This window comes from Leucoraja erinacea, chromosome 16 (assembly GCF_028641065.1).
Source record: "Leucoraja erinacea ecotype New England chromosome 16, Leri_hhj_1, whole genome shotgun sequence".
In the NCBI taxonomy this organism is placed as follows: Eukaryota; Metazoa; Chordata; class Chondrichthyes; order Rajiformes; family Rajidae; genus Leucoraja; species Leucoraja erinaceus.
This window is the reverse complement of record NC_073392.1, coordinates 29,441,955-29,468,746: the sequence shown is the minus strand read 5'-3', so window position 1 is coordinate 29,468,746 and position 26,792 is coordinate 29,441,955. Positions and strand designations below refer to the sequence as shown.

Here is a 26,792-nt window from a genome sequence, read left to right as displayed (position 1 = left end):
ATGTAAATGGCAGATTGAAAGTCTGCCTAGACCCGGTGCCTAGACTGCTTCCATGCTGTATTTTGCTGTGACTATGACTGATAACTTAACCGAGCTTTGATTTGTCAATGATGGTAATACTTCCAGCACACTAAGGAATATTTTTATTTTGCAGGGTATTTTGGATTATATGGACAACTTGTCCCCTCAACAAATTAGGAAGCTGTTTTTCATTCTCAGCACATTGGCTTTCAGTAGAGGACTGGAGGGCAGCCATATTCAGGTGAGGGAAAGACTATTACATTTCCTATGCATGTGTTTTAGTTCTTCCTGAATTTTATCTCATTAAAACTTATATACGTTCGCTAAAAGTATTCTCTCTGCTTTCAAGAACTAGGTCTAGAGTAATGATGTGTTTTAACTTGAAGGGTTGCTAACCTCTGCCTTGACACATTTCACAGGATGACATGCACATTATTATCAGGAAACAACTGTCCAGTACTATATCCAAATACAAGCGCATCGGGATCATCGGGGCAGTCATGATGGTGGGATCCATGGCTTGTGACGGGTATTATACTTTACATATCATCTATTGTTAAATCTCTCTGATCAACGTTTAGCAAAGATGTCAAGAGAAAATAAGGTTACTTTTTGATAAGACCATTTGTGTGCGATGGGAAACTTTCAAGCCTGGAAATGAATAGGTAGTGTTTCTTTGTCACCAACATCAAACTTGATTAGTAAGTGAAAATTTAAAAAAAAACCAACAGATGCGGGAAATCAAAATCAAAATAGAAAATGGTGGAAATACGCAGCAGATCAGGCAACGCCTATGGGAAGAGAAACAAAGCTAAAGTTACAGGTGGAGGACCCTTCTCAAGGCGGCACCATGGAGCAGAGCTAGAGTTGCTGCCTTACAGCGCCAGAGGCCTGGATTCGATCCTGGCCACAGATGCTGTCTGTACTGAGTTTGTACCTTCTCCCTGTGACCACGTGGGTTTGCTCTGGCCGCTCCGGTTTTCTCACACACTCCAAGATTGTACAGGTTTGAAGGTTACTTGACTGTTGAAATTGTAAATTATCCCCAGTGTGTAGGATAGTGTTATCTGAAGTTGTAGAATTTAATATTGAGTCCAGAAGGGTGCAACATGACCTGAGGAAAGATGTTCTTCAAGATTGTGTTGTGCCTCACTGTGACAGTAGAATAAAGGGAGGCTACTTTAATTCTCCATCCAATCCTGCTGACTTATAATGACCTTTAGTCAGTGGTACACAAAGTGCTGGAGTATCTCAATGGATGTTTTAGGTCAGGACCCTTCAGACTCCATGTCGGTGCCTCCATATCCAAGTTAAAGGATGAAATTCTGCAAGTAACATGCAGTTTCTAAGAGTGTTTTGGCACAGTGACGAAGAGGACACTATTCATATCATTGACATCATGGCAAAATGTCACAAATTAATCCTGCAGATAGTAGCGAAAGTAGAAACGAGGAACTGCAGATGCTGGTTTTACAACAAAAAAACCCCACAAAGTGCTGGAATAACTCAGTGGGACAGGCAGCGTTCCTGGCGAACATGGATAGGTGATGTGTCGGTTCAGGTTAAGAAGAGTCCTGACCTGAAACGTCACCTATCCATGTTCTCCAGGGTTGCTGCCTGAACCACTGAAGTACTTCAGAACTTTGAGTCCTTTTTTTCTCCTGCGGATAACTTAGAACATCTATGATTTTGGTGTTCACTGTATCTAACTGCATTGAGGTGGCAGTGTCATTAATTAGACTAGTGTAGATGGGACATGTTGGCCGGTTGGGCCCAGTGATCGTAAAGAAATGTATAAAATCATGAGAGGAATAGATCTGATAGATACACAGAGTATTGTGCCCAGTGTAGGGGAATCTAGGACCAAGGTTCAAGGTGAAGGGGAAAAGATTTAAAAGGAATCTGAGGGGTACCTTTTTCACACAAAGGGTGATGGGTGTATGGAACAAGCTGCCACATGTGGTAGTTGAGGCTGGGACTATCCCCAACGTTTAAGAAACAGTCAGATACCTGGACAGGACAGGTTTGAAGGGATATGGATCAAGTGCAGGCAGGTTTGACTACTGTAGCTGGCTGGTGTGGGCAAGTTGGGTCGAAGGGCCTGTTTCCACACTGTATCACTCTATGACTCTGTGACACTAGCAATATATAATTTAAGGCTAATTTCAAACCAAACACTATCTAAATTTGTGCCTCTTTTCCAGAAGTAAAGTTGATACGTGTTCATCAGATTTACCAGCCATGAGCAAGGAATCGTTCAGACAGGTATGATCTTTTGATATTTACTTTTACTTCCTATCTTTAGTACAGATGGGAGTAGTTTAGATTAGCTTCATATTTGGTGCAGACAATGTGGGCTGAAGAGCCTGTTCCTGTGCTGTTACTCTTCAATGTTATATTTCTGAAACAATCTGTATGTTAGGCGACAGCTCTGCTTGAACTGGTACGTTCCTGCAGTGAACATTCTCCAGAGGCTGCTGCTCTCTATTATGATGAGATGGCTAACTTGGTTCAGAAAGGAAACCTGGATCCCCAAGTGCAGGTAAACCAAAACTTTATATGTATTTAACTAATAGTCTTTATTCGTACACTATTTAACTACTTGCATTTGTTCTTTTCTAACTTTCTGCTCTGATCATCAAAGGATCTGTTGGTTACAGGTGTCAATATTTGGCAAACTGAATTCTTGAGAAATATCGGTGCTTTGCTTTCTGCATTTTGTTTCTGGCCCCTCTTATTTCCCACCTACAACTTTTTACTTAAAAAAAATATATATTTCACATCTCTATTAGCAGAAAATTATAAAACAGAGCTTATTCACTACTATTTTCCGCATTGGAGACCCTCAGACGATCTTCAATCGGATTTTACTGGACTTTATCTTGCACTGAACGTTATTCCCTTTATTCTGTATCTATACACTATGGACGGCTTGATTGTAATCTTGTATAGTCTTTCCACTGACTGGTTAGCATGCAACAAAAACCTTGGTTCACGTGACAATTAACAAACAAAATTTAAAAAATGTCCTTCAGAGTATTTTAGTGCAGTTTTTGAAGATAGGTGAGGTAGTTGTGAGTTTGAATAAACTTGGAATCTTGTAAATATATAATCGCGGAAAATTGGCAAATTAATTAAATACGGTAGATACAGTACACGCAATGTTTGTAAAATGGCCGTTTTGATTACTTCAAACATAGTAAGCACCTTCCTCCTTTTGTTCATGGTCTAGGAATTGATTGGAAGGAGCGTACTTGATGATTTTCAAGAAGACTTTGTTGTAGATCTAATACCAGACATCGCTGAGTAAGTTGTGAATTATTGCTTATCACATACAGTGCCCTCCATAATGTTTGGGACAAAGACCCGTCATTTATTTATTTGCCTCTGTCTTCCACAATTTGAGATTTGTAATAGAAAAAAAATCGCATGTGGTTAAAGTGCACATTGTCAGATTTTATTAAAGGCCATTTTTATACATTTTGGTTTCACCATGTAGAAATTACAGCAGTGTTTATACATAGTCACCCCACCCCCATTTCAGGGCACCATCATGTTTGGGACACATGGCTTCACAGGTGTTTGTAATTGATCATGTGTGTTTAATTGCCTCCTTCATGCAGGTATAAGAGAGCTCTCAGCACCTAGTCTTTTCTCCAGTCCAACCTTGAAAACTTTTATTGTTGTTTATCAACATGAGGACCAAAGTTGTGCCAATAAAAGTCAATGAAGCCATTATGAGACTGAGAAACAAGAATAAAACTGTTAGAGACATCTGCCAAACCTTAGGCTTACCAAAATCAACTGTTTGGAATATCATTAAGAAGAAAGAGAGCCCTGGTGAGCTTACTAATCGCAATGGGACTGGCAGGCCAAGGAAGGCCTCCACAGCTGATGACAGAATTCTCTCTATAATAAAGAAAACCCCCCAAACACTTGTCCAACAGATCAGAAACAATCTTCAGGTGTGGATTTATCAATGAGCACTGACCGCAGAAGACTTAATGAACAGAAATACAGAGGCTACACAGCAAGATGCAAGCCACTGGTTTGCTGCAAAATAGAATGGCCAGGTTACATTTGCCAAGATGTACTTAAGAGAGCAACCACTGTTCTGGAAAAAGGTCTTGTGGACAGATGATTATTAACAAAGATTAACTTGTATTAGACAAAGATTAACTTATATCAGAGTGATGGCAAGAGCAAAGCATGGAGAAGAGAAGGAACTGCCCAAGATCCAAAGCATACCACCGCATCTGTGAAACACAGTGGTGGGGTTGTTATGGCCTGGGCATGTATGGCTGCTGAAGGTACTGGCTCACTTATCTTCATTGATGATACAACTGCGCATTGTAGTAGCATAATGAATTTTGAAGTGTATAGATGCATCCCATCTGCTCAAGTTCAAACAGATGTCTTAAACATTGGCCGGCGGTTCATTCTACAGCAAAACAATGAACCCAAACATACTGCTAAAGCAACAAAGGAGTTTTTCAAAGCTAAAAAATGGTCAATTCTTGAGTGGCCAAGTCACTCACCCGATATAAACCGGATTGAGCATGCCTTTTATATGCTGAAGAGAAAACTGAAAGGAACTAGCCCCCAAAACAAGCATAAGCTAAAGATGGCTGTAATACATGCCTGGCAGAGCATCACCAGAGAAGACACCCAGCAACTGGTGATATCCACGAATCACAGACTTCAAGCAGTCATTGCATGCAAAGGATATGTAACAAAATACTAAACACGACTACTGTCATTTACATTACATTGCTGTATCTCAAACATTATGGTGTCCTGTAATGGGGGGGACTATGTATAAACACTGCTGTAATTTCTACATGGTGAAACCAAAATGTGTAAAAATGGCCTTTTATTAAAATCTGACAACGTGCACTTTAACCACATGTGATTATTTTCTATTATAAATCTCAAATTGTGTAGTACAGAAGCAAATAAATAAATGATGGGTCTTTGTCCTTAACATTATGGCGGGCACTGTATCATGATAATTGCATTCTCTCTGTTTGCGCACCATTTATTCATGATATGAGATTACCTGGGAATAATGGAAATGCATATTCAGTGCCCAGAACAATTTTTCAGATTTTACAAAAGTGCCAAATTGGTATTATACAGAAGCCTATCTAAAAGCATCTCTAAAATATTCAAACTGCTAATCCACAAACAAAACCATTACTCAAGATAAAAGTCAATTTTGTGAATGGCAGCATTTTGCAAGTGCAAATTATTAAATGAACATAAGTTATGGGTGGTTGGAATCCTGGCCTGGTTACATAAAAAACATGCAAAATAAACCACATCACCACTATCATCACATAAAATAATTTGCTAAATATATCTTTGGATGTCAACAATGCCTTTAACATCTCAATCATCATGCATAAACTGTATATTGGATCAAGGAAGAAAAATAGTATTGGAGGAAAGACAATTATGCACCACTTTGTGTTGGTCTATCACATAAAATCCCAATAAAATACATGTACGTTTGTGGTTGTAACGTGACAAAATGTGGAAAAGTTCAAGGGGTATGAATACTTTTGCAAGCCACTGTATGTTTGTGTATTTGTGGTTATTGGGTTGGGGAAGGTGATAATGATGAACATGGCCATGAAATGATCGTAAATCTCACAGAGTGGTGATCTACATTTGAGTCCTTGTACAGTTGAGAGGATGGGTTAGGCATGGCATTTTTTCACTTACTGCACCCATGCCAAGTGGCTTTGTTGCACCATGTTGAATAATTGTCACCTTTGGATCATGGGCCTTTCCATTAGAAAGATTAAAACTACCCAAATTAGCTTTGTAGGGGTTTCCTCAGACAGTTTTATCAGGGTTTGATCGGAATATGGGAAAGTTATTTGAATGAATGACAGATACTTTATTATCATATGTGACATGTCACAGTGAAATTCTTTGTTTTGCACACAAGGTATGCAAAGAGTCGCCACGTATAGAGCGCCGACAAAGTTATAGTTTTGTGTAGTCCCAATGGTCCCTCTTTGTTCTCTTGGCCACCTCCCTCCCCACCCTGGGTCCCTTTAATACTCAAATGTGCTGTCCAGATGCTGCACTTAATACATATTTTGATTCTTTCAGTAAATATCTGCTGCCACTGAAGTGCATGTTTAATCTGGATGAAGAAGAGAGTGAAGGTGGGATTGTTATCAACCTACTGCCGCTGCTGTCCAACAGTTTGACTAACGCAAGCATTGATGGAAAACCCAGCAAACAGGGGGCCAAGAAGTAAGAACCAGCAGTTAGCTCTTGTAAAACAGTGAACAGCATAGATGTGACTTGTTTTATGTTTTAAAGAAAGCAAAGGTCAAAACGGTATTTATTTGTTACGTTTTAGATGCGTTTCTCCCGTGAGTCTTGCTTCCTTTTTCCGTCTGCTGCGACTATGCGAAGAGGTGCAACACGATGGAAATTTGGAGGAGATTGACGCCTTGTTAGGTGGGTACTGAGGTGCTTAACACTGTTGAGTTTGAGAAGGAAAGGGTAATTTTTGAGAAGATAATTAGCCTTTGACTTCAGCTGAAGTTTGTTTCCCAAGAAGCAGGTGATTTTCTAGACAGGTAATACTTCCTCCACTAATATTGTAATGAATCTGCTTCAGTATATATAAAAGCAAATTGTAAATAAATGTGAGTATATTTAAATGTGCAGTAAAAATGAAAATCTAGTATCTAACTATTTGGAAATCTCAATCATTTGGCATCTGGCTCACCAGGTTATGGTTCCCATGCTCCCTATTCACTTGCCGGGACCCTGGTTTCCACGCTCCCTTTCCCAGTAGTTTGAACATTACTTTCTCTAATTTCAAGTAGCAACTGCATTCTTGTCTTGTTCTGGCTGTTTCTATTTTACAGTCTGAAGAAGGGTTCTGATCCAAAACATCACCAATTTCTTTTCTCCAAAGATACTTGCTGACCCACTGAGTTACTCCAGTATTTTGTGTCTATCTTTGGTATAAACTACCATCTGCGGTTCCTTCCAACACATATTCGCTTTCCACTTACTGGGTGCACTGGGGAGTTTATAATAATAATAATAGTGTTTAACATTTTTTTTTAAGTAAATTAAAAGTTGTGTTGGGAAACCCCACTGCCCATATAGAGCAAATGCCTGAGTACCGTTTCAACATTGTTTGTAGAACAGAACAGCACAGGAACAGGCCCTTCGGCACAATGTTTGTGCCGAACATGATGCCCTGCTGAACTGATCTCTTATACCTGCACATGATCCACAGCCTTCTATTCCCTGTACTTCAATGTGCGTATCCTAAAGCATCTTAAATGTCACTGTTGTATCTGCCTCCACCACCCACCCCTGGCAATGCGTTCTAGGCCACCATCACTTTCTGTGTGGGAAAAAAAACTTGCCCCACACATTTCCATTAAACTTTCTCCCTCTCAGCTTTGTCTTCCAGTGTTTGGACATATCCACCCTGGGGAAAAAGGTTCCGTCTACCCTATCTATGCCTCTCATAATTTTATATACTTCCAACAAGTCTCCCCTCTACCTCTGACGTTACAGAGAAAACAATCCAAATCTATACAACCTCAATCCGTTGCTGAAACTCTCTAATCCAGGCAGCGTTCTGGTAAAGGGCCTGTCCCACTTTCCCGAGTTTTCAAACTCGCAGAATGTTCGTAACGAGTGTTCGTAACGAGGCCGTAGGATTCCGTGGATATATCGTAGCGGCTCGTTATGCTAGCCGTAAGTACTCGGGGTTATTTTTTTACTTGTGGACATTTTTCCTCATGCTGAAAAAACGTCCCGACTTACCTGATGCCCCGAGTACGTACGGCTGACATAACGAGCCGCTACGATATATCCACGGACTCCCACGGCCTCCTACAGAGTCGTGACGAACATTCTGCGAGTTTGAAAACTGGGGAGAATTTTTGCATAACTCGGGAGAATTCGTGAATAACTTGGGAAAGTGGGACATCCTCTGCACTCTCTTGAAAGCTTGCACATCTTTCCTGTAATGGGGCGACCAGAACTGCAGGCAATACTCCAGATGTGGCATAACCTAATCTTCTCACCAGTTTAAAAATATTTGTTTCTGGTGAAGCTTGATGGAACCCCATTGTGATATAGGTAGCTCTCTAGTGGGGAAATTAATTACTGCAACTTGATAATACTGATTCAATTTGTACTGCTTGGCATGAGCCGTAATCCATTATTTGTCAATATAAAATTGTATTTTAAAAGTTTAATTTGATTGCTTAATTTTCTGTACTTTTGCAGATTTTTAAAATATTTTTTGATAGCAGAGTTGACTGAGCATTGGAGATCATAAATGTACTGTATGTTAGTCACTATTGAAGTCATACAGCGTGGAAACAGGCCCTTCGGCCCAACTTACCCACAATGACCAACATGTTTCTTCTTCATCTCACCTGCCAGGGTTTGGCCCATATCCCTTTGAACCTATTCTCTCCAAGTGCCTGCCGAAATGTTTCTTAAACATCGCAATAATGCCTGCCTCAACTACCTCCTCAGGCAACTTGTTCAATACACCCACCAAGTCAAGTCAAGTTTATTCGTCACATACACATACGAGATGTGCAGTGAAATGAAAATTGGCAATGCTTGCAGATTGTGCAAAAAAAAAACCCAGATTGTGCAAAACAGAATGGAACAGAATCACATATTCACATATGACATATTTGTGGGAGGAAAAAAAAGAAAAAAACAGCAATTTTAAAAAGACACCACACAACAGTAAAATGGTACAGTAAAGTTAGCAGCTTTTGAATATTTTTTTTTTAAAAATTTCCCCCTCAGATTCCTATTAAATATTTCCCTCCTCACTTTAAGGAGGTCCCCTGATTCTTGATTCCTCAACTCTGGGCAAGAGACTTTGTTTACCCGATCTATTCCTCTCATGATATTGTGTGCCTTCATACGATTGCCCCTCATCCTCCTGTGCTCCAAGGTATAGTCCTAGCCTTCGCAAACTCTCCCTACTTTGTCCTGCCTCTCCACTATTCCAGCTTTCTTCTCTCCCCCCCACCCCCCACAATCAGCGAGAAGAAAGGGCCAAACCCGAAACGTCAACTATCCATATTTTCTAGAAATGTTGTTTGACCCACTGAGTTACTTCAGCGCATTTTACTTCATTAAATTATCCACACCGGAATAAAATAAAGAAACAAACAAGTGCAGATGCTGGTTTATACCAAAGATGGACACAGAGCTGGAGTAACTCAGCGGATCAGACAGCATCTCTGGAGAAAAAGGATGGGTGACATTTCGGGAAGAAGGGTCCAGATCTGAAATGCCACCTATCCTTTTTCTCCAGAGATGCTGCCTGATCCGCTGAGTTATCCAGCTCTTTTGTATATATCCCTGATAAATCTTGAATTGGCTTACCTATTTTGAATTTTAATTCATTGGGTGAGACTAACAATCTCACCCAAGACAATACAGAGCATTGTCTTTGTATAGCAAAGAATGTTAAAGAATTTGAAGTAATTCTGAGAAAGTAGTTCCAGGCTTGGACAGGTTGTGCTAGGAGTAAATGGCAAACCTGCAAATGGCAGAGCAGGCTTGAGAGACCAAGAGGCTCACACCTGCTCCTAAGTTTGATTCTATTATATCTAACCTACACAAGGCTACCAAGACCACTCGTACATTGTGGTGTACAACAGATCAACCACCAGAGAGAGATCCCTTGAACAGCTGCATCTTGAATAATGATGGAGCTCAGAACAAATGCAAAGGACAATGCTACAATCTCCCGCTGCAAATGCCAAATTGATGATCCGTCTCAAGCCTCTTCTGTAGTCCTTGCACTCGATAAAGCTAATCTTCAGATAACTTGATACAAGGTAGAAGTCAAGAGCTTCAGCTACACTCATGAAGTTCAACACCATCCAGGGCAATGCAGTTAGTTTGATGAGCACCCTATTAACCACTTTAAACATTTACTCCCCAGCAGGTGCATATGCATGATACACTGCTGCAACATGCCTAAACCTCAACTGCACTTCTCAAACCTGCAATTCTAACGCTGGGAATGGAATGGCAATTGGCACATATGATCGGGTTTCCAAACACAATTTGTACACTAACTGCGGTGGAAAAATGCACTTCAAATGCTGTTCTAATTCCACTGGCAAAGAATCTTTACCACAGAAGCTATCTCTACAGCTCATCATGTTCTCACAGCATATTAGAGGAGGAGTAATACATTTCCACATACAGTGAATTAATATTTTTGCTTTGATTCTTCATGAGAACATTCGTTGTCATTTTAATCAAAGTTTCTGCATTGTTCTCATCATCCCAATATTGATAGGCCCGTAGAGAATCTACTCGCCAATTCTCGTGAGGAGTAATATGGAAATTTTTGTTCAATCCAAAATCTGCTTTAAATAAGTCAACTCTGACAGCGTCAGTGGACTCTAACTTCTCTACTTTGGCACCATTGTCAATGGGTATGTGTACTGATTTGCTTCCTGAAGTCGATCACTAACTCCTTCGTCTTGCTGACATTGAGAGCAAGATTGTTGTTTCAACACCAGGACACGAGGTTCTCAATCTCCTTCCAGTACTGCGTCTCATCATATTGAGCCCATAATGGTGGTGTTTGCGAATTTGTAAATTGAATTAGTTCTCCCTGTGACCACGTGGGTTTTCTCCGGGTGCTTCAGTTTCCTCCCAAATGCCAACAACGTACAGGTTGCTGGGTTAATTGGCTTCAGTTAAAAAAAAATTGTAAATTGTCCCCAGTGTATGGGATAGTGGTAGTGTACGGGGTGATGACTGGTCTGTGTGCAAACGGTGGGCCAAAGAGCCTGTTTCCAAGCTGTATCTCTCAAATCTAAAGTCAACGCAACAAAATAAATGTGCAGTTAGTTCTGGATGGAAATTATAAGCCAGGTTCCCATTGAATTCATAAAGGAAGTTCCCATGTCAGAAAACCTGCAGGCTGTTGTGATGTAAACTTTGTTGTCAAGCTGCTTTTGTTTGGCCATTTCTATTTATAACGGCTGTTTCACACCTATTTATTCGATGGAAACTGCTGAAACAATTCGGCATATTAATCGGAACCCAACACCACGTCTACTAAATTTAACTGTTTTGGGGGTAAGACTGTTTTCAAGCTGCGTCATGAAAGAACAGAGTACATTGTGCAAAACGGAGCCCAAGACGTAATACAAAACACACCCCCACATAAAGTTAGCTGATCTCCGAGATGTCACAACTCACCTCAGTGATCTTAAAGTAGGTAGAAGGAAACAAATGTAATTAGTAACAAGAGGTAAGCACTGCAGGTGGTGGAAATCTGAAATAAAACAGGAAGTGGTAGAAACACTCAACAGATAAGGCAGCGTTTCGGAGCAAAGCAGTTGCCATTACAAAGCTGTAATGCACCTGAATAAGATATTTTCTATAGTGCATCTGTGGAAATTGGTAAGAGTCATTTAGACACCAAATTTTCTTGGACTTCCGAGGAAGGAACACCATAGCGCCAGTGGTATAGACACATTTCTTCGTTGAATACACCAAGTATGTTTTTGCACCAATTGTGTTTATACAACAACATGATCATATCATCCTCACTATTCCTGATGAACCGATCTACACCAATAATACTGTTTTACTTGCCTCAGCTACACCTTGTGGCGATGAGTTTCATGTTCTAACCACTGTATAGGAGGTTTATTTCTGAATTTGTGTTTCTTTCTGGTTTCTCCTGGATAGAGGGCAGAGGGATCTAGGAGTACAAGTAAATAGTTTCTTGAAAGTGTCATTGCAGGTCGATAGGGTTGTCAAAAACCCTTTTGGCTCATTGGCCTTTAGCAGTCAGAATATTGAGCGCTGAAGTTGGGAGGTCAAGTTGCAGTATTGCGTTCAGTTTTGGATACCATGTTGAAGGAAAGATGTTGTCAAGCTGGAAAGAGTGCAGAGAAGGTTTACAAAGATGTTGCCAGGACTCAAGGGCCTGAGCTTTAAGGCCTGGCAGGTAATAGTTGGACACGGGTTGAGAGGGGTGGTTTGACGGGCAGCTAGTCGGAACAAAGGCTGGAGTTTAGAGCAAAAGGTGTGAGGTGTGAATGTTGGTCAACAGCTTGTTGGTAATGGTGGAACAAGGCTTTGGTCTTGGACATTTAATGGAAACAGTCATTCTGCAGCAACATAAAACCTTGTGATTGCCGTTCTGTACTGCTTTGAATTTACTTGATTTTGCACAACAGCGTTACACAATATGGAGAGTTTTTCAATCGAAAATGAGCCTTGGTGTAAGCAAGTGTTGTGATGGTGACTCCAACTAATGTCACGGGCATTTGAATCTGTTGAACACACGGTCAGAGAGTGCAATCCCTCATTTTGGATCAGACGGCTGTGGAGGCCGTCAATGCATGTTTTTAAGGCGGAGATTGACATATTCTTGATTAGAGTGTCAGGGGTTATGGGGAGATGGCAGGAGAATGGGGCCAAGAGGGAAAGATAAACCAGCTTTGGTTGAATGGCAGAGTTGACCGGGGCGAATGGCCTAATTCTGTTCCTATAAATTATTAAATACCCAGTCCTTTAAGACTTGCCCTTGATCTGGAAGAAGCACAAGATGGCCCGGGATCTTCAATGTTTGTCATCAAGAATAAGGTCAACTTGAGTGATCAGAGTTGTTCTTGAAGAATGGAAAGGGATTGCCTGGTATACAACGTCTATTAACGCTCAGAGAGCCCACTATTGTAACTCTGGTGATTCAATGCCATTGCTTCTAATTATTTTTATTCACCGCCAGTCTTTTTAATCATAAGCAGTCTGAAGAAGGGTTCCGACCCAAAACGCCACCCATTCTTTTTCTCCAGAGATGCTGCCTGACCCGCTAAGTTACTCCAACACTTGGTGTCCATCTGCTGTGAGTAACGAGGTGGGTCAGGCAACATCAATAGAGAGAATGGGTAGGCGATGTTTCATGTCAAGACCCTTGTGATTAGTTATAACAATTTAGGCATCCTGTTTTTAAAAATCACCGTAACTGGGATGAGTTTTGATATTCTAATAAATAATTCAGCTTTGTTTTCAACACGGTCAATGTTTCTAGAGCTAATTGATCCTGCTCTTGGTGACAGATATTCAGAAATTAATATTCAGAATATTACTCAGATATAACAGATTTCAGCCACTTTGTGCCACGGTGCTTTTTTAAAGTTGCATTCAATGTGGATGAATGCTGATCCATTAACCAAGATAAGGTAATATGTGGTAATCAGTCAAAGGTTTCCTTACCTGTTTTTAACCTGATGCCTTGTGACTGAGTTCAGGGTCAAAAATGAACACTCGTAGCTGCTCCCTACTGGTCCTGTACAGTAAGCTGGTCTAACAGACGATATAATAAGATTGTGGCAGAGTTTTCTGTAAAATCAATGAAAATTTTGTGTGGATTTATTGCTTGACTGGTCGGTAACATAATTTTAGCCTCAGTGCCCCATGTGTTTGTTAGGGGAAACTTATGAGCTGGGCTTGGTAGCTGAATCTATAGATTGTTAGTGTAGACTTCTTGATTACAAGTTCAGAGAAATGATTGTCACTCTTCCATAATCTGTTACGTGATGTACTTTGTAGCAAATTGCTATGCAGTTACACAACCTATGTCGTAATATAGAGCAATGCATGTTATCAATGAAGAGTTATCAATGAAGAGTCACAAAATGAAGATCATGAATTATTTCCACACTGATACAAATTATAACATGTTAAGAGGTAAAAAAACTGTAGTATATAGTTTTAAAATATTGTAGTACAATGCTAATTGAACCTGACGAATCGGGGCTGGCAACAGATAACCTCATGCATGGAAGTTCCTTGAGTGATTGTTGGCTAGGGATAGGGTAATTCTTGCTTCCAGTCCCCCCCCCTACAATCAGTCTGAAGAAGGGTCTCGACCCAAAACATCACCATTCCTTCTCTCCAGAGATGCTGCCTGTCCCGCTGAGTTACTCCAGCATTTTGTGTCTGCACTTCCTTTTTATTACTAAGTGAACCTTACTTTATGATTCTGTGTGTCTTAATATTATAAGCACGCAAGGCAAAAACAAAAACAGATCAATGTAAAATTCTTGATTGTTGGGGCATTTGGATTTACTGAACTAATTGTCTCCTTGCAGGTTGTCCACTTCACCTGACCAACTTGGAGCTTGTGGAGAAGGTGGAGTCACTGTCCAAACCAGAACGGGAGCTGCTTTGTTCTTTGCTGTTTCATGCCATCAATTGGTTCAGAGAGGTAATATTACCTGCAAGCTGATCTGGTACAAGTCTACAACAGAATGGGCAATTGCTTCAGTGTTCTGAAGACTCACTGTGTAATTGCTAACCTCACTAATTGAATTACAAATCAAAATAGACGTCTTTTCCAGTCTAGTTAATGAGTATATTCTCTGTGGAGTTGTCAGGAGTGTTTCATTTTATCTGTTTTCCAGGTAGTGAATGGATTCTGTAAACTGCAGGACATTGAGATGAAGGGAAAGGTACTTCTCCGATTACAAAACATCACTCAGCTGCAGGGACTACTTGAGAAGTGTATAACAGGTTTGCTTTGGCTTATGCTTTCATGGGGTTTACAGCTTAGCCATTTTGTGACATGTATTGCCACGGCTACATTTTGTGTGGGGATTTTGTATAAGTTCTCTGATTGCTGTCTGTAGCAGCATTTGTAAGGTGAAAGTGAAGATCATGGCCTAAATTATAGTTGAGATGGTCTTTACATTAATACAAACTTGTGCTGGTCCCCTGTCACACTTGACTTTTGTGGTTGTGTGGCTCCCATTGTCCTGGAGGCTTTACTGTCGAAATAATCCCACAACAAAAAACACAGCACCAGAGACCCCGGTTCAATCCTGAACTCGGGTGTGGAGTTTGCAAGTTCTCTCCGTGACCGCATGGATTACCTTCAGGTTTACTCCCACATCTCGGAGTGCGGAGTTGTAGGTTAATTGGCCTCTGTAAATTGTCCATAATGTGTGGATGCAAAAATAGGATTAGATAGAATCAGTGCGAACGGGCAATCGATGGTCGGCCTGGTTCCATGCTGTATCTTTCAATTGACCGACTGACCGAACAACATCTTGAGCACATTCAAATATGTTTTCCAATTTGGAGGAGGTGAAGAGTGGGAAATCCTGCTGATGGGATATGGGAACTGGTCTCATTGGCCCTACTCATGATGTTCATCTAAGCTGGTCCCATTTGCCCCAGGTATGTCCGTCTGATGTCCATCTAAGCTAGTCCCATTAGTGGGGCGGCACGGCGTTGAAGCATTACAGTTGCTGCCATACAGCGCCAAAGACCTGGGTTCAATCGTGTCTACGGGTGCTGTCTGTACGGAATTTGTACCTTCTCCCCGTGACCGTTGTGGGTTTTCTCCGGATGCTCCGGTTTCCTCCTCCCACATTCCAAAGATGCACAGGTAGATTAAACGGCTTCAGTAAAATTGTAAATTGGCCCTAGTGTGTGTAGGATAGTGATAATGAATGGGGTGATCGCTAGTCAGCACAAACTCAGTGGGCCAAAGGGGCTGTTTCCACGCTGTATCTCTAAACTAAACTTGTCGGTTTGTCTTGTATCTCTCCAAACTTTTCTTATATGTATCCAAATGTATTGTTAAATGTTATTGTACATGCCACAGCCACTTTCAGATATATATATAAATTTCTGTATTTAATTTTAGTAGTTATATTTTGCTGTCTATTGTGCTCACTTACAACCTTCCAACTTACACTTTTAATATTTCAGCAACTCCTGGATATGTTCCTCCACTGGCAAACTTTGATTCGGAGATCACAGAGGTTCCTCCAACCATTGCTCCTGCAGCTGTAGCGAAGAAAAGAAATAAAGGTGATTGTTGCTCCAAAACGTAAACCCTTTGGTAGTTTTGGAATAGGCGATGAAAATTGTTCTAAAGTCTACACATACATAATGAGCTAAGTAACCTCCTTTACTTGGAGACACAAGGAACTGCAGATGCTGGAATTCTGAGCAAAACACAAATAACTGCGGGTCGAGTAGCCTGGAGGGAATGGACGGGTGACCTTTTAAATCGGGACCCTTTTTCTGGCCCTTATTTTTCTTAAGGTCAAATCCCATCAGTGGCCAAAGGTATGATTGGTGATCTGGCCCTGGTATCCTTGTACCACGGTATTTTCAATTAAAACCATCTGTTCTTTCCCCTCTCTTTTTATGACAAAGGCATGTATGGATAGCAGAGGTCATTTGCAGTCGGCTTCTAATCTTAATTGCCAATAAAGGGGAATTATCCTTTGCGTTACTAATTTAGCCATCTGAACTGTATACTTTGAGGATCCAAATAAATCATTAACGGGTGATGAAAGAATGATGCTTTATTACTTTCTTGTGACATGTAGGTGAAATTCTTTGTTGTATGCCATACACAAAGTATGCAAAGAGTTGCCACTTATAGGGCACCGACATAATTACAACGCGTTGTAGTCCCAATAGTCCCTCTTTGTTCTCTTGGCGGCGCGTCCTCCAGCACCCACCACAGGGCCGTCCTTGTCACCCGCCGCCGGGTCATCTCTTGGACAGCTCCCTGATCTCAGCTGAGATGATGTTAGGAAGAGGAATATCATCCGGAGTTCTTAATACTTACAATTGTTCGATAGTTCCAGTGGGATAAAATGTATGTGCAAATATTGGTGGAGAGAAAACTACTTTGCTCTGAGTTTCTCCTTCCCAGTTGAATGGCCGGGCCTATGCTGTCTTGATTCAAAGGTGAACTTTAGGTGAATGCACCAGCAGGGTGATATTAATATTTACATCAGAGTAAGAGACGAGAAGAGGACCTTTTTTTATTTTACTTACTGTTAGAAGAATCCATCAAATCCATCCTGACTGAAACTCGAATTAAGGATTAGATGAAAAGTTATACTTTATAATTTATGAACTTATCTCTAATGTTGTATTTTCAGTAAATTATTCCATTCTTCTTTATCATGCTTTTTCATCTTTTTTTTTTCTCTTTCTTATTTTCTATCTATATAAAAAAAAAATACTAGAAGCAGAGTTAATATCAATCGATAATATTAGTAATGTAGGAATGATATACATGAAATGTTTTTAATGTGATATGTACCTGCCTCTAGTAAAGAGATTATTTTTTTTAAATAAAGAAGAATCCATCAAATTCAGAATATGAAAATGTTCATGTTTTGTTTCTAATTTGCAATTTTTCCTTCAAGATCTGAAGGGCAAGAGAAAGCAGAAATCAGAAGGCAGCAAGAACTCCTCCACTGACAGCTCCCAGACTGAAGAGCCTTCAGAAGAAAGTCAGATGCCAACCGGGAATACTCAAGGAAAGGTATGGTTAAGATGGACAAGTGTTCAGACCTGAAGGCAAACTTGGCTAAACTCCACTGGTCCCATGTTAACATGCATGCATTGTCTTTGTTCCCCACATTTTCCTTCAATAACTCGTTAAGGAAGACTAACAGGGAGAGTGTAAAAACTCCACATAGGCAGCACCCGAGGTCAGCATCGAACTCTAGTTTTGGTGCTATGAGGAAGCAGCTCTACCCGCTGCACCACTGTGCCGCCCCATTGCCAAGTGAACGCTTTGTAGACTTTTGATAATGCTTGGTGATTGTACTACAAACAATGAAAAACAGTGAATGAACAGTGATGTTGATACCTGTGAATACCCAAGTGGCATTCCATTTTGTATTCTGCAGGAGAACAATGAAGAAGGAAAGGTTTTCGTTAACTTGGCCAATTATAGAGCTTACTTTAGGGAACTGGATATAAATGTTTTTTTTGCACTACAATCGGGTCTGGTAACCAAATCCCAGCTGGATTCTGAGCTACATACAAAGGTCAGTGTACGGATAGCACACACCAGAAAAGCTACCTTGCCAATTCATCAAACGGTTTAAAAAAAGTATCCACATTTCATTTCTTGTGATAATAATATACTTTTGCATGGCAAAAGCACTTTATTTATAATAATCAATTGATATACATAACTTTGCAGCATAGCACTAACGCTTTAACAGAATACAGTAAACCCTTGTTATAATGAATCATTGGGGGGGGAATGGTGTCCGTTATTGCTGATTGTCCGCTATAACAGAGTCAGAGACACAAAAGGACACAAAGTGCTGGTGTAATTCAGCAGGTCAGGCAGCATCTCTGGAGAAAATGGATAGTGACGTTTGGGGTCGGGGCCCTTCAACATTGCTGAGTTACTCTAGCACTTTGTGTTGTTTCACCTTAAAACTAGACGCCGATGCGGCTGGTCTGCACCAGTGAGCCTTCGTCAAGACCTGCCGCATGGTCTGGTTGATACGGCTGTCGTTGGGGCTTGAGTTGTAGCACTTGGGTGGCAGTGTTTTCTTCAGGCCGCTGCCACCGACACTGGTCACTGTGGGGCTCCTCCCCTCTCACCAGCTGCAGCTTCTTCCTGTCGGCCGTCGCTCAGTCCGCTCCCCGCTCAGTCCGCTCCCCGCTCACTCCTCCACCGCCCCTTCCTCCTGTTCTCCTGCAGTCACCGATACCTTCCACGGTGGAGTATGTCGGTGACTCCAGAGAAGGAGAGGGATGAGGGAGTTGCCGACAGGAAGAAGCGGCAGATGGTCAGAGGGGAGGGAGCCCCACAGTGACCGAGCACGTCCTGCCGGTGGCAGCGGCCTGAAGAAAGCGCTGTTGACTAGGTTACACCCTGAGCCGCAGCAACAGCTGCATCAATCAGACAGTGCAGCAGCTGATGAAGAGGGGCTCGCTGGTGCATCTTGTGAGTCAGGGGCCAGTGGCGTCAGCAACTGTCGGTAGGACCGCATGCTATACAACCAAAATCCGTTATATAGAGGTGCGTTAAAATGAAGGTTTACTGTAAATAAGTATTGTTGTACAGTAGCAACTAGATGTTCCAATGTGGGTTGCTATTTGATTGATCAAAAATCAAACCATGAAATCAAATAGTTTGATTTTACACCTAAAAGGCAGATCCCGTCCTGAATTGCATCTGAAAAATCTAAATCTAAAATGGTGCTGGAAATCTGAAATAAAATAAAATAGAATATGCTGATAAAACTCAGCAGGTCAAGAAGAATCTTTGGAAGGAGCAATAGTTGACACTTCTGGACCCTTCCATGGTCTTGGACTTGGTTTCTCTTTCCACAGATGCTGCCTGACCTACAGAGGTTTTCCAGTGTTTTTTATCTCGAAGGTGACTTCCAGTGTTAAGGATTTTCTTGCCCTGCAGGTCACCGAGGTTGTGCAGCTGGGGTCAGCAGAGCTCATGTTTCTTCTGGAGGATCTATCTCGTAAACTGGATTACATGTTGGTCGCAAATGTTACCAAGAAAATTCTATTCCTGAAGGTACGTATGTTCATCCGTTGCTGAAACACTTATTCTTTTTCATAATTATTGATCAATTGATTGAAAGATACGGCATTGAAACAGACCTTATACCCACTGAGTCCATGCCAACAATGGATCACACGTTAACATCATAACATCAGTTCTATGTTATCCCGCTTGAAGTGAATACTTGCATACCCAAGGTATGTCAAAAGTTGCCCATGAAGGGTGCTTACAAAGTTACAAAATCTCTCCCCCCCCCCCCCCCTTGTGTCAGTTCCTCACTTCCACGTGTCCGTCCTCGTCCATCGGTCGGCGCCACCATCGACTGCCATACCGACCTCGCCACTTACGCATGCACTCCCTACATACCAAGGGCGATTTACAGGGGCCAATTAACCCACAAACCCGCATGTCTTTGAGATGTGAAAGGAAAACGGAGAATCCGCAAGAAACGTGTGCAGTCAGTGGGAGAGCATGCAAACTCTACATAGACAGCACCCAAATCTCTGGCGCTGTGAGACAGCAGCTCCCCCAACTGCGCCCATTTAGTTCTCTCTATTCCAACATATGCAGCTGGACTCTCTCATTCTGTTATCTGTATAACTTGATCCAACCAAAATTCTACCATTTGATCTCACTTTCATGTCACCCTATCCTTGCTGACGTATTGCCATACATTAGGCAACATCTTGGCATGAAGTTCTCACTCTTTATTACAAATGGCCTCATGGCCTCTCCCAGCCCTATCTCTGTATTCTTCCTCCAGCCTAATTCTTTGAGACCCTTGCACTCCTGTGATCTCGCCTCTCAAAAAACCTCAGAAACTTCACAACAAGGTTGATCGTGCAATTTCACCACCAAGTCCCTCAGTTCTGCAATTGCTGCTCTTAAACATCTCTGCAAATCCCTCTCCAAAGATCTACCTTATCCATCTTGCTTTCTTTCTTTAAGTTTTGGATTCCTGCCCTGTTATTTCCTTATTGGCATGGTACAATGTTTCTTTCTGATAATGCTCAATCCTTAGAGATATGGAGTGAAAACAGGCCCCTCAACAGAGTCCATGCCAACCATCGGACCTGCATATTTCAATGTTATCCCACTCTCGCAACCTACACATTAGGTGACATTTACAGCAGCCAATTAATCTACAAACCCACACGTCTTTGGAATGTGGGAGGAAACCCATGGGGTCACAGCCAGAATGTACAAACACCACATAGACAGCACTCGTAGTCAGGATCAGTTCCGGGTCTCGGGCGCTCTAAGACAACAACTCCACTGCTGCGGCCACTGTCCTTCTCTGGTGTATTATTGTATTGCTTTGGCACTTTAAATGGAACTAAATAAATGCGTTATTAATGTTGAAACTGAAACAAAATCTCAGGATGTTTTTATTAGGAAATGTTCAGCAATTTGATTGTGGAGACATAAAATGAAACGTGATGTTGTAAACTTTAAGAGAGGATAAAATTTAAAGTATTTTGTAGTACGTGAGCAGTGTCATAGAGTGATTCAGGATGGAAGCAGGCCCTGCGGCCCACCTTGCCTATACCGACCAACATGCCCCATCGACACTAATCCAACCTGCCTGTGGCCCATATTCTTCTAAGCCTATCCTATCTATGTACCTATCTAATTGTTTCTTAAACATTGTGATATTACCTGCCTCAGCTACCTCTTCAGACAGATCGTTCCATACACCCACCACCCTTTGTGTAAAAAAAAAAGTTACCCCTCTGGTTCCTGTTAAATGTTTCCCCTCTCACCTTAAACCTATGTCCTTTGTTTCTTGCTTCCCCTACTCTGGGCTAAAGACTCTGTTTACCAGATTTATTCCTCTTATGATATTGTACTCCTCTATAAGATCAGTGGTCTGTACCCTTGGTGACAAGCTACTCAATCTTTTCCGAATGTATCTAGTTCTATTTTTATTTAATACATGGGAAAGACTGTAATGCTCTGGTGGCTTGTTTGTTGTTTCATCAGAACTAGTGTTCAGATTTCATCAGAATCTCTGTTTGAAACATAGAAATATAGAAAAATAGCTGCAGGAGTAGGCCATTTTGTCCTTCGAGCCAGCACCGCCATTCAAATGATCATGGCTGATCATCTAAAATCAGTACCCCGTTCCTGCTTTGCTTCCTCCCCCCCCCCCCCCCCCCCCCCCCCCCCCCCCCCCCCCCCCCATATCTCTTGATTCCTTTGGCCCTAAGAGCTAAATCTAACTCTCTTGAAAACAAAACAATCAGAGATGGCTCAGTGCCACAGGAGTTAGCTGTGCTTCATGTCATATGACTGAGAGAACATGAATTCCTCCCTTAATATTTCCCATGTGATGTGTTCCTCATTTTACTCTGGCTGCTGCTGAGGAAGGGAAGTTGCTTATTTAGGCAGGCCAAAAGCAGAAGGCAGCCAATTCTAATGACGCAGTAGTCTGGTCACAAGTTGTCAGCAATTCTCTGTTAATATACCAAGAAAGAACTAGATATAATCAGAAGTGGTATTGAGATTGGGACATATATGGAAAAAGCAAAGCTGTGTAGTGTCATGGCACCAGCAATATTCTGAATATTACCACGTATTTGAATATTGTGAGCATATTCACATAATCCTTGAATATGGACATGAATTAATTTTTATTTATGCTTTTTCTCTTCTTTGAACTTCAAAAAAAAAATAACTCCAATCTATTCAAATATTTCAGTCCAATTTTTCATCTAAAGAAGGGTCTCAACCTGAAATGTCACCCATCCAATAGGTGACTTTTCGGGTCGAGACCCTTCTTCAGAGAGTCAAGGGAGAGGGAAACTAGAGGTATGAAAAGCGGCACGGTGGCACATGGGTAGAGTTGCTGTCTTACAACGTCAGAGACTCTGGTTCAATCCTGACTACAGGTGCTGTCTATAAGGAGTTTGTACATTCTCCCCGGGACCTGCGTGGATTTTCTCCAGGTGCTCTGGTTCCCTCCCACACTCCAAGGACGTACAGATTTCTAAGTTAGTTTCTAATTAGTTTGGTAAAATTGTAAATTGTGCCTGGATGTGTAAATTGTGTGTAGGATATTGCTAGTATGTGGTGATCGCTGGTCGGCGTCGACTCGGTGGGCCGAAGGGCCTGTTTCCACACTGTATTTCTAAACTAAACTAAGCCTTTGTGTCCTTTTATGTATTAATCGGCATTTGCAGGCCATTGTTTCTCTGATCTATTTCTGTATGTGAAAGCTTGTTTATAAAAATGGAAGCTGCATAGTTGTATGCCACACTTGGCAATCTAGAGGTCTGAGCACAAAAATCTTATCTGATGTTATTGAGCAGTTATGAGGGATTTCTTCTATGCCAGATATGCCAACTTTCAGCTTGTTAAATCAAGAGGTTATTTGGATGAACTGTACAGCGCCATATCGAAGAAGAGCACGCGGTCTTGGTCTTATTGATGCTTCTTCCTCAAACCGGCAGCATCCGGTTATTATCTCGGTGTTTTCTTGACTTTGCCGACAACAAATTGGTCATTGTGCTTCTTATATCACGACAACAATGACGTTGGCTCAACCCCACTGGTAGAATTGTGTTCAGTTCTGGTCGCCACATTATAGTAAAGACGTAAAGGTGTTAGAGAAAAATAGATACAAGGAGCCAGAGTAATTCAGCCGGTCAGACAGCATCTCAGGAGAAAAAGGATGGGTAACGTTTCTGGTCGGGACCCTTCTTTAGAGTGAAGTAGGGTCCCGACCCGAAATGTCACCCATCCATTTTCTCCAGGGTTGCTGCCTGACCCGTTGAGTTTTTATGTGTGCGTTGTGTATATATGATCCATATATGTATTTGTGTATATATACACACACTGAACGTCTTGTGTTCTCTCTTGTTATTATATTATTTACAGAGTACTATGTTTACATATTCTGTTGTGCTGCTGCAAATCAGAATTTCACCGTTCTATCCAGGCCATATGACAATAAAACACTCCTTTGAGTTATTCCAGCACCTTGTATCTATCATTGGTATAAAAAAGCTTCTGAATTTTCTTGTTTTTACAATGTATTAGAGTTTGAATATAGATATTGTTATATGACACTTTAAATAAATAGATAAAGGTGTGAAGGTTTTTCACAGTATAAGGGACTGTTTGCAAGAAAAACTTGCTTTTTATTCTTTGCTATTCTGTTAGAAATATAACAGAGAGTGGTAAATCTCAAACTCTCTAATACAAGGGTAAATGAGGCCAGTTCATTGGCTAAATAGATAGTTACGTGTGTTGTGAAGGGGATCAGGGGTCACAGAGATAAGGCAGGTACGGGACAATTGCATGAAAACACCAGAGCAACTAATGGCGGTGCAGGCTCGAAGGGCCGAATGCTACTCCTGCTTGATAGAATGTTTCTATATATATAAAATGTTGAGGTCTAAACAGAGTGGATAGTCGAAGCTTGTACTCTTTGGTAGAATGGTTGAGGATTAGACGTCATGAGTACAAGATAAAGGGAATAATTACATAGTAGGGTCAAAATCTGTACTGTACTGCCTACAGATGTGACAGGGTAATTTCCACTGTTGTCTTCAAGAGAGGGGATAATTGTATGTGATAGAAGTCTGCAAGGCCACAGATTGGGTGGTACTAGAGCATTGTTTGTTGGATATACGGTCCAGATATAATGGGCTGAATATCCTGTGCTTTACCAACACTTCATGATCCTCTGATATCAAAATTACTTGTTTATTTTCTGCTCTTCACGCAGGTTAAGGGAGATCGAGATGTTGGATTTTCGCATTTGCGCCAAATGACTCCCCAGCAACTTGCTCAGTTTACTCTAAAATTGCTCAATCCCCTGTGTAACCATCTGGAAAATGCTCACAATTTCTTTCAGGTAAAGTCTGGCATCTGTGACGATGAATGATTACCCGAGATTGTGCAATGAGATTAAAATTCAGCCTGTTAACTGAAGGGCGACGAGTTACGATTCTTTCTAGGTCATATGTTGTTTATCCATGATTAGAAAAAATATTTCTCTTCAACCAAAAACCAAAGGTTTAATATGAAAGGACATGATTTTGGTATATTGCAGTGATTATATCATGTGAATGTTTTTGAGCCCCAGCTGAGTCTAATTGATTAAAAGAATGATGGAATGGAAATTCCATCATGGAAATAAGCCCTCTGGCCCACCAGACCATCGATCATCCATTTACTATAGTTCTGTGTTATTCAACTTTCATATCTACTCCCTACACACTGGAAGCAATTTACAGCAAACCTGAATGTCTTTGGGATGGGGAAGGAAACCGGAGAAAACCCACGCAGTCACAGGGCGAACGTGCAAACTCCACACCACCCCAGGATCTAATCTGGTCCCTGGCCATGTGAGACAGCAGCTTTACCAGCTGCGCCACTGGGCTGCCCTTTTTTTTAAAGTTGGAGTGAGTAGGTGTGTGGAGAGAAGGATAAGAAGAGTGGGGTGGATGTGTGCTGATGGGAGGTGGAGGGAGGGAATTGAGAGGTGTGGTTAAGGACTGAGTGCAGGTATCCTCAAAGGAAAGGATAGAATATTGAACGGTTGGTTGTTATATATTGGTCTTGTGTAGATTACAGTAACTATTCAGGGAAATCTCTGGTCAGTACTGCAGCATATTCTTGTGACTGTAGATCTGTGTGAGAGACTTCAAGGAAGAATACAGTGGGAGAAAAAATGTTAAACCTCCGATTGGAACTGAGGCAAATTCCATTGAAAGATATTTGGGTATTTACTCCTGGCGGTGTGGTACTTTAAATGTGCAAGTTAATAACTTTCACTCTGAGTTAGAGACACTGGGAACTGTAGATGCTAGAATCTTGAGCGAGAAACAACATGATGGAGTAACTCAGCAGTTCAAGCAGCATCTGTGGGGGTAATGGACAGCTGGCGTTTCAGGATATCTGAAGAAGGGTCCTCCTGACCCAAAACATTGCCTATCTATTCTTTCCACTCGTGCTGCCTGACTGCCCACTTTGTTACACAAAGTTACTCCATCACTTTCTTTTGTGTTTTGCTCCATGTTGAATGACCTGGTCTTGGTTTGATGACTGCACCAGCATTGCAATTAAGCTCTATGTCTGCAAGCAGGGCAAGATCAGACAGGTTGTCATCTTCATTGTGTTCTAGTAAATATTCCTGGATTTTACGATGAGACAAGATGCGGCTTCATATGAGTTTCTTGTGGTCAAATATCTGACAAACATTGTCTGACCATGTAAGATATTACGGCTTCAGCATATAGATAGAAACAAGCACAGGTTTTCAGTACAGGCTGTTGCCAGTGTGGGTCTAAAGTACACTGCTCATACTCACACATATTCACGAGGCTGATAAGATATAGAATATATCACATGATACAAATCATACCATTTTAGTACTCCGGTACTTAAAGCACCAGTTACCATAATATACACTACACAGCTCAATCCTAGCATGAATTATTGTCATCAAGAAATGAATGAAGAGTGGTGTGGGTATTTAAAGGATGTCTCTTAAGCTGTATATTTGCTCACTCCTTGCCTTTAATGATGGATGAGAAAATATGTACGTGCTGCAGGAAGAACCAATTGAAGTTAAAACTAAAATTAGAAACTTACTTGGTTACGGATCACAAAATCATGTCCTTCTCCATAGGATGAAACGACAAACAGCTGGAGGAACCCAGCGGGTCGGTCAGCATCTGTGGAGGGAATGGATAGGCGATGTTCTAGGTCGGAACTCTTCTTCAGATTGAATCAGTCTGAAGAAGGGTCCCGACCTGAAATGTCCCCTATCCATTCCCTCCACAGATGCTGTCTGACCCATTGAGTCACTCCAGCACTTTGTGTTTTACTCGTGAATCCAGCATCTGCAGTTCCTTGTGACTCCTCCCCCATGTGAACTAGTATATGCTACCTGAAGTTGAATTAATCTTGCTGAAGCTTTAGTGAACATATTAACTGATTTTAAAAGTTGATTTTATTTTACTTTGAGGTGCCTGTTTGTAAAGGTCAACCTTTTCTCATTATAATTTGATGTGCAGGCGTTGATGGCTGAGAACAATGGTGTGGTGGACGTACTGGGATCAGATGTAAAAGAGTCTCAGAGGATGGCTGCTTGCTATCACCTACTACTTCAGATCTTGAACACTCTCTTTGCTTGGTGGGTACAAAGTCTGCTACAGTTCAAGGTTGTTTAAAGAAAATTGAAAGGAATTCTTGTCGCACTTTGAGAGTGAAATAAATTACTTTTTCAAAAGTATTAATAAAATTCAAGCTAACAATAGCAGTTGTCTGTTAAATCAGTTTTAAATTAGTTTAGAGATACAGCGTGGGAACAGGCCCATCGGCCCACCAATTACGTGGCTACCAGCGATCACCCCGTACGTTAGCACTATCCTATGCACTAGGGACACTT

General features: G+C 41.3%; 1 protein-coding gene across 3 annotated transcripts in view; it reads left to right on the top strand.

Moving 5' to 3' along the window:
* Window positions 1-26,792, top strand: part of fancd2 (FA complementation group D2) — an 88,842-nt gene that overhangs the window by 38,111 nt on the left and 23,939 nt on the right. For all 3 annotated transcript variants that reach the window (XM_055648024.1, XM_055648026.1, XM_055648025.1), the window contains 15 exons: window positions 155-262; window positions 441-550; window positions 2,226-2,286; window positions 2,444-2,563; window positions 3,254-3,327; window positions 6,145-6,291; window positions 6,401-6,501; window positions 14,181-14,296; window positions 14,493-14,601; window positions 15,805-15,906; window positions 17,268-17,386; window positions 17,757-17,897; window positions 19,286-19,402; window positions 24,123-24,251; window positions 26,419-26,537. In XM_055648024.1, coding sequence (XP_055503999.1) covers window positions 155-262; window positions 441-550; window positions 2,226-2,286; window positions 2,444-2,563; window positions 3,254-3,327; window positions 6,145-6,291; window positions 6,401-6,501; window positions 14,181-14,296; window positions 14,493-14,601; window positions 15,805-15,906; window positions 17,268-17,386; window positions 17,757-17,897; window positions 19,286-19,402; window positions 24,123-24,251; window positions 26,419-26,537 — 1,673 coding nt within the window. The remainder of the gene's footprint in view (window positions 1-154; window positions 263-440; window positions 551-2,225; window positions 2,287-2,443; window positions 2,564-3,253; window positions 3,328-6,144; window positions 6,292-6,400; window positions 6,502-14,180; window positions 14,297-14,492; window positions 14,602-15,804; window positions 15,907-17,267; window positions 17,387-17,756; window positions 17,898-19,285; window positions 19,403-24,122; window positions 24,252-26,418; window positions 26,538-26,792) is intronic.